Here is an 8,884-nt window from a genome sequence, read left to right on the forward strand (position 1 = left end):
AAAGTCAAACTATAAATTAAGGGTTTTTTATGGTCTTGTCCAAGACTTAACAAAATGCTGATTAACCCTGGGGGGGAAAAAAAGATCAAGAAGAGTTACATTTAAATGATGTAAACTCTTTGCAGTTATCACAAATCCTAGTTGGCAGCTGTTGCTACCAAAGTTAGCACAACCAGTTTTGTTGCTTCATTATTTGAAACACATTTTTCAATTTACTCATGTAAATTTTGTTCTATAAAACAAYATGTTTGATCATCTGAAACATTTAAGTCTGACAAAAAGCAAATGCAGAAAGAATCTGTAAGGGGGCCAATATTTATTCAGACTTTTTGTAAATACAAAAAGTATTTACAATGGTTTAATGGTTGTTAAAGTAAAAAAAAGCTCACTTCCACATATCTGCACTACGCAAAGCCTTTACTGTGCACAATTGGCTACTTTAATTAGTGCAGGTAACGGAATAAAAGCGAAAGCCAATAAATTACCTTATAAAAGATCTCCAGTGGCTTTAAAGGCYAAACGGGCCACATGAGCGTCAGTGTCGGTGAAAACAGGACGGATTAAAAGGCCACAACTCAACTCAACATCAATGACGCAAACAAGTTAAAATGTAACCAGGGAAACAAAATGGTTTGGTTTACGTTAAATGTCAGTCCCACATGGTTTAAAACAAGCTGTCAGCAAACCAAGTGCAAGTGTGTATAAGTGTGTGTGTGTAAGGTTTCGAAAAGGAACTCTGAAATTAAAACACTGATATATATGTGATATGTAGGAACAACATGTTTATATGTAGTTTTATCTCAGCATAGTGAAATATAGAAAATACTTTATATTTTATAGTTTATATACATGTAATTACATAGAAGGTGTGAGAATGTATATTTACTCTTTTGCAGTATATTAAATATTAAGGGTATGATGTATTTGCAGTATCTGGCCAGTAGGTCATGTCAGATTCTAATACTTTCCTTAAAATAGACAGCAGGTGGGTGTACTTTATCTTTAGMAAGTAATATGTCACATCAGTGGTGATTACTTTAGTATCTGAAAGCTATTTGTCATAAAAAAGGAAAAAGGTTTTTATCTTTGCTGCTAAAAATATAGATACTGACTGGGAGGTAAACAAAACTAAGTGTTTATAGCTGTAGCTTGAAAATTGTGAATGTAGATGAGAGACAACATATGATGGAGAGGAACAGGAAGGACAGTAAAAATCTGGGCTGTTGCTTGGCAACACCGACTGAGACTGTCCTCTTTAAGAGACAGTTTGGGTCAAATGGTGATTCTAAATTGTCTCGGATTCTCAATCTAAAATACTAATCTGACCCAAACTAGATGAATCTACACTGCACAGAAAAGATTTAAAATTCAGTTTTTGACTTTTTTTTTGTGTATTTTTGTAAGAACGTGCTTTAGACACACCTTATCAACCTAAAATCCAGAATACATGGACTATAAAACTTGGAACGGAATTTTTCTTCACAGATCATAAAATTGTGATTTGTGAAACATTCACTTTAATTGTGAAAAATAAGAAAAATAATCTCAGTTTTTTTCTCGGGWGTTTCTTCATCTTGTAAACCCTGTGGATAGTTTTGAAGGCAGTGTGCTCTTGGRAACTTTGCTTTTAGAGAAATGTGATTTTTTTTTAGTATGAAGGTAGAAAAAGAAGCTGCAAAACATTCAACAGACTTTTCTTGTATTCTGTCAGAAGGCAGATGCCTCAACAATATGCATACACTGATGTTTTAATATGTAATGTTGATGATTTTTAGAGACCAAAAAACTCAATTCATCCAAAATTATATAGCTTTTAAAAACMGTCAGACCTCAGTAAAGAGTCAATAATATTTCTATAGAAAACTGTGCAGTTAATGTGAGAGATAACAAAAAATAAAACACTCTATMTAATAATGAAGCTGCACAGGCTGTAAAACATAAAGATTTTCAACGTTTTCATAAAACAGCAGACAGTATAACAAGACACAAAAAATTCTGTTAAAAGGGTTTTCTGTTCATGTTGACACAAATGTGACAAAGTAAAAGCTCAGCCATTAGTCCTGATTTCATATCTCTTTTTATCTGTAGCTGTACATTTTTATTTTTTCCCCCCACACAAAAAACATAAGCGCACGAGTTAAAACAAAAAAACAAACAAACCCAGACTGATTATTCCATATTTGTAAAAGTAGATTAGGTTGTAACCTAAATATCACTTAGAAAGGAGTACAAAGAGAGGAGCTAGAAACAAGGTTCTCTTAACTATTGAGCATTATTATCAATAAACAATGTTTGACAATTACAGGAGATAAAATATAAATNAACTTTGCTTTTAGAGAAATGTGATTTTTTTTTAGTATGAAGGTAGAAAAAGAAGCTGCAAAACATTCAACAGACTTTTCTTGTATTCTGTCAGAAGGCAGATGCCTCAACAATATGCATACACTGATGTTTTAATATGTAATGTTGATGATTTTTAGAGACCAAAAAACTCAATTCATCCAAAATTATATAGCTTTTAAAAACMGTCAGACCTCAGTAAAGAGTCAATAATATTTCTATAGAAAACTGTGCAGTTAATGTGAGAGATAACAAAAAATAAAACACTCTATMTAATAATGAAGCTGCACAGGCTGTAAAACATAAAGATTTTCAACGTTTTCATAAAACAGCAGACAGTATAACAAGACACAAAAAATTCTGTTAAAAGGGTTTTCTGTTCATGTTGACACAAATGTGACAAAGTAAAAGCTCAGCCATTAGTCCTGATTTCATATCTCTTTTTATCTGTAGCTGTACATTTTTATTTTTTCCCCCCACACAAAAAACATAAGCGCACGAGTTAAAACAAAAAAACAAACAAACCCAGACTGATTATTCCATATTTGTAAAAGTAGATTAGGTTGTAACCTAAATATCACTTAGAAAGGAGTACAAAGAGAGGAGCTAGAAACAAGGTTCTCTTAACTATTGAGCATTATTATCAATAAACAATGTTTGACAATTACAGGAGATAAAATATAAATMCACCGATTAGCCGTAGCTACACACTGGAGTTCCAATGAAACCATTTAGTGCACTAAAAAAAATGAAATAGTACAGACTACAACTTGGTTGATTTGATTTGTAAATCTTCATTTGAGTCTCGTTGGTGATTCGTCTTGTTCTTCGTCCTGTGGTGAGAAAAGAGAAGATCTTCAAAACCAACAGTATTTGAACAAAAAAAACAAAAGATCGTCAACAAAGAGGTAAGTGCAACCAAAACAAACACGCATGGCCAGCGCAAGCGGTAGAAATTGATTGTGGTCTTTTACGAAAAACAAAGAAATCCTACAACCACTAAAATCTGATGCTGCTCCAGTTTTGTTTGATTTTTGCGAATAACGAAATTGCGCTCAGTGTCTTTTTCAGAGGTTTTTGTGTCGTTTACTTCAGTAATTTTTGGTGCAGCGCTGCCAGAGGCAAGAGGTTTGGATCGTTTGACACAGTGCAGTGTGAAAGTGAACTGCACCAGCTGAAAATGAAACAAAATGTACTGTAACATATGTTGCAATTTTGTTCTCCAGTCAAACCAAGGTTTGACTATAAAGTGTGAAATCAGCCTAAATAACTGAAATGCCAAGGGACAAACCTCTTGGCGTTTTGTCCCCCTCAGGATCTTTTAAGAAATGCAAATTTATTGTGTAATCTGAATATCAGTCATGCCATGGTCAAAGACAGAAAGTCTTTTTGAGTTCGCCATCAGGGGTCTGAATGGTGTGACAGCACATAAAAACCAGATTGAAGAGCAAATTTTGACATTTTAAGTTCAGTGGTCCTAAACTGAGGAGAGTATCAATCAGACATGCAAGAAGCAAAGATTCCCATAAAAAAGATGAACCAAAAAAGGCAAACATTTGTGTAGTTTTTGTGGATTGGTCCTGCAGGATGATGACCTCAGACAGTGTTGCCCAAATCCAGCTTTCTTACCAGTTGCCTTCAGCTTGTCGGGTCGAGTCKGGRAGTTCTGTTCTTCTGGTCTCGGGAAGCAGGAAGCAGAGGGCTCCGCTGAGGATGGTGAGGCTGCTGTAGACCACGATAGGGATGGACCAGTGGTACACGGCCAGCATGTTGAGCAGCGGGGAAAGCAGTCCTCCGACTCGGCTCGCGATGGAGCCCAAACCCGAGGCCGTTTGCCTAAAGCAAGGACAAGTCGTACCTCAAAGGTTTATTCAACAAATAGTTTCTGTCTGCTTAATGTACTGCTTTTAAAAATGTTTTTAAATTACTACAGCAGACACAAAATTAGTACTGAACGCTACCACTAGAGCGCCCACAAAAAGTTTTCACCGTTTTGGATGTTTTATCCTTTTTGTTGTTTTTTGCAAATCAATCATCATCAACAAAACATTGCTTTTTTTCATAGAAATTAACAGAAAAAGCTAATAATTTCTACAAAATAATGACAATTACATACAAATATGAAACATAAAATAAGTATCATAAATATTCACTGCTTTTAAAGTAACTGACCTAATTCAACAAAAGTCCAGTCAATTAATGGTAGCCGAAGAAACATGTGTCTGGAAGGTCCATTCACTGGCTAATCAGTAGTTTTTATTTTCTGTTTCATATTTTTATTCAACTGTCATCGTTTCGCAGAAATATGTTTTGATTTTAAAGGTCTGTTTTTTGTGAAAATTCTTTAGTTACAAGAGCCACATTTTGTTGATCCTGACTGATTTGTAGAAGCAATAAAAAGGGTCAAACATCCAGAGGGGTGAATACTTTCTATAGTACATCCTGAGTGACAGCCTGAGGCGTAACACGGAACAACAAGGCGTCACATTTCACATTTAAAATGACTCAATCAAAACAAGACCAGATCGGAGAACAGGATCGTTCTTAAAGGGAAATRCGTTAAYGTGAGTCAGCTTACCGAAAAGACGTCGGGAACAACTCCTGAACATACAAGTTGCATATAGATSCGGCCCAGTTGGTCAAAAAACGTCCGCCAATGGCTAACGCAGTGACAGCAATGGCATTACCTGGAAAAGACAAAAAAAATAGAAACTTAGAAATATGTTACAGATTCTATAGCATCATGAATACAAAGCATTGACATTCACATCCCTTTTTTTTAATGGTTTGTATACTGATGAGTGTATTAAACATCTTTTTTAAGAGTAAAAATCACAAATTATTTCAGGACTTCCAAGTCAGGAAGCTTGTCTTGTGACACTGATGATATGTTCAAATCATTATTAGGAGTTTATTTGAAATATAATAACTAATCCTACACACAGACAAAAGGTAAATAATGAGTTTTGTTCTGTAGTTTCTGCCAAATTACCAAACTTTGTTTAATAARCCTACAATCACAGACGCAATGTAAATAAACTGCATTTATTTTCCTCTAGTCCAAAGCATTTAGGAACTGATCTCTTTACATTTTTACGTACATATATGACTGCAATACTTTTTTTAAATGACAACTTGTTCCAATGCAATGTTGCTTCAGCCACCACAAGGTGGGAGCAAGAGAAGCTGTGTGCTGAAAAAAAGAACAGGAAGAAGAAACTGGTGTGGTTGTATAAGCAAACATTTCTGAAATAATTCAAGTTTCGGTTAGGAAAATGCAACCATGCAACATTAAATCAAGTCAGTATGAAGTCAGTTAATGAGGCTTTACTTTGAGGTACGGCGAGGATCAAGAGACACAGAAATCCTCCGATCACAAGTGTGGTGATCAGTGACACTTTTCTCCCCACCGCCTCCAGCAGCCAAATGCAAATAATGTGAGCCGGTACTTCAGAGAGCCCAAACAAGGCCTGAGTCAGGAAGATGTCCAAGCCAAAGTTTCCCACATTCAGTGAAAGGCAGAAGTAGGTAACATTCAGGGAGAACCTGCAGAAAACCAAAACATTAAGTTGTCATGTTTCTCATTTTTTCTTTAGGAATCACAACTCCACGGGAAATGTGTTACGCATCTTACCATGCCAAGATGATGGTAAGGAAATACTTCCTCAGCACAGGAGATTTAATAAGACATATTATGCCTCCCTTTTGCACATTTTCTTTGATAGTAATCTGTAATGGACACAACTTCATGTCAACAGTTGCTGTTATTATAACTAATCACCTAATACGACAACGTTTCATCTGTTCTAATTCGCTGAGTTGGTAAAAATAAGACCTTCATTGCAAAAGTAACAACATTCCACATTTAATCAGATTGTGTCAACAAACTTCATTGTGTTTGGATTAAGATTTTTATCTGATGGCATCGTTTGCCCTCCACTTCTGCGTAACTGAGAAGTGGAGGGCAAACGTTTGTCACAAGGCACTGAATTGTCCTACAATGTTTTTGTTTTTCTTTATGATTACTGTATGAAACCTGTTTGACTTTTATTAAATTACATTTATTGTTATCTGTTTGGAGACGGACGGAGACAGAAAGGCAAACAGTCGCACCTTTTCCAGGAGAGAGTCTGAAATCGTGCGTTTGTTAATGGCCGCCACTTTGATGATCAGCTCTTTAGCCTCATCTGTCCGTCCCCTGTCCAACAACCATCTGGCTGACTCTGGAATTAACCTGTGAAAAATTAGATGGATACTTTCATTAGTCTCCTTTATTGTTCATCTGCCTCATATGTGAATATCGTAAGAAGGAGGCTTAAACACCAGCTTCATGTTTTTACACATCAGATACTGTCGAACGCGCATTTTGATCTCCAAAGTTGGTGCACTCTGACAGAACTTTGAAAGGTTTTATGTTTAGAACTACATAAAATGTGTTTCAGATATAACAACATGCATCAATCAGTTGCTCGGAGACGGTAATCAGACAACTTTCCCTTGACGGGTCTGATCTGTTATYAGTATGTCGAAAGCTGAAAATGTTCATTTCTTTTTTTATGCTCCAACTGTTTTTCTATTCTTAAACACACCATCCAATAGCATGGATGGCGTGTTTACTGGCTTACAGTATTCACGGATTTTGCTCTGCGACATAACTCCAAATTATTCGCAGAAAATCTGCCTGATCACAGAGTTTTGAATAGAGGATATCTGAAATATTCTAAAGAAAATTCACCTCAAATTAAAATACACAGAAACAATGCTACTTGACATGCTATTAGCTGGTGTTTGCAAAGCAGCCAATCCAGGAGCACCGTTTATTTTCTTGGCACCGATTGGCTGAACCACCAAAAGGAGAGATAATGTAGATGCTAGCTGCTGCCGTAGTGCTAGACAGTTTCCACTGTGTGCACTGATGCATATTAAGGTATAATTGCTGTCTGAACTATTAATTATTTTTAGTTTTGGGTTCAAGTATGTGCAGATCAAGTATGAGCAATGTGTGAGTGGCTGTTGTCCCTAACAAACACGAACACCAGGAATTCACTGTACTATCCATACACAAGGATAATCTTGTAAATCAATTGTTTTCTGTTGGTTTGAAAATAAATCAGAGAACATGTAGCACATTCCTCTCTTTCAAGAGTTGTAATAATTAGAAAAAATGTGAATTGCTGGTCAGACCTTAAGCAGAAAATTCTGAATTACACATGAACCCAGAAAACCCTGTTGCAACGCTAAAATACAAAAAAAAAAAATTCCACAGACCATATGTAACAAGTGATCACGGCAAACGGAGCAGCCATGACCATTTGAGTCAGTCTCCAGTCTCTGATGAAGTAGATCAAGCCGCCGAGGATGGCCTGTCCAACGGCACTACATAGCTGAGTGATGCAGGCGCCCCAGGACCGTCTGGACACGCCGATCCATTCAGTGCCTGAAGGYACAAAACATGTAAACACATTGATTGTGGAAAAGAACACCTGAAAGGAAGAATAATGTCMCAGGCAAGATACTCTTGGCATAGCCTAGCAGTGGTTACAATAAATTACAAGTTGATAATATCTGTTTTCCCGTGAGCTTTACGAGGCATCAGTGGCATGCACTTTTCTACCAGCACCTAGCAGCAYGGCTCTACTSAGTTCAGATGGTTTTCCATTACAACTGAATAACAGCTCTAGGAGGTGGGGTCGTCATATAATTGGGCGGCCAAAGAGTCCAAAAAGTAGTGTGACATGATCGGTACGCAACACAAACACAACAATGGAGGACATGGAAGCAGTCTGCAGCTTCTTGTCAAACTCAGCTGCTGCTGTGAGTTTTTACAAATTGCCGATTGGATTATTGTGCAGGATTGGCTCTTGTAAATGGTAAATTGGTGATGGTTACACAGTAGCTATAGTACTACCAGCTGGGAAGGGGGGTAAAGTKTCTTGCCTAAGGACACAACAATGGAGGCAGACGGAGTGGGGCTCGATCCAGCAACCCAACAACTGCGGGACAAACTCCCACCACCATTGTCACCATCATCCACAAACAGGGAGTTGTGAGGCAACCAGTGAGTCCATCCACTATGTACCCTATCAGTGATCATCAGTTTCCTTCACTTGGACCCCCAGTGAAGAAAGTTCTAAAACAAAAAGCCACTGGCACCATGTAGCCTTTACTGGTGGAAAACTCTTATGAACAAGTAGCCGAATAGRGCCGAGAGGAACCTCACTGAAAGAGACTGAAGGTCAGCAGACACTGAGGATGCATAGTTCAATTAGGTTTATTAGCACGCTTAATGCTCTCRATTTCACATGAGGGACAAAGGCGACCACTTATTCAACTTCCAATAGAGAACCCTACCAAACTACTGCCTTATGTATCAATAAGGCATTCTCTAAGGGCGATCTTCCCTCATTGTCATGACCAACTGTTGGATGCTCCARAAACCATCTGTCTCCTCTTGGGATGCCACGATAGAGCCCTCTAGTGTCCATTTAGGAAATGACAGATGCTTGTCGCTTGAATTATTTCAAAATTTCTCATCACTGGTATG

The 8,884-nt window shown here is 37.2% G+C and overlaps 1 protein-coding gene across 1 annotated transcript; it reads right to left on the bottom strand.

Moving 5' to 3' along the window:
• Positions 1-2,383: 2,383 nt before the first annotated feature.
• LOC103478860 (solute carrier family 22 member 13-like) lies at positions 2,384-8,633 on the bottom strand. Its single transcript, XM_008432943.2, has 7 exons — positions 7,609-8,633; positions 6,454-6,574; positions 5,975-6,069; positions 5,672-5,886; positions 4,919-5,027; positions 3,970-4,176; positions 2,384-3,173 (listed from the first exon to the last, which is right to left on the bottom strand). Exons 1-7 carry the CDS (start codon positions 7,863-7,865, stop codon positions 3,104-3,106), a joined length of 1,074 nt encoding a protein of 357 aa, XP_008431165.1. The 5' UTR covers positions 7,866-8,633; the 3' UTR covers positions 2,384-3,103.
• Positions 8,634-8,884: the final 251 nt, after the last annotated feature.

Source organism: Poecilia reticulata, linkage group LG17 (assembly GCF_000633615.1).
Source record: "Poecilia reticulata strain Guanapo linkage group LG17, Guppy_female_1.0+MT, whole genome shotgun sequence".
Taxonomy (NCBI): Eukaryota; Metazoa; Chordata; class Actinopteri; order Cyprinodontiformes; family Poeciliidae; genus Poecilia; species Poecilia reticulata.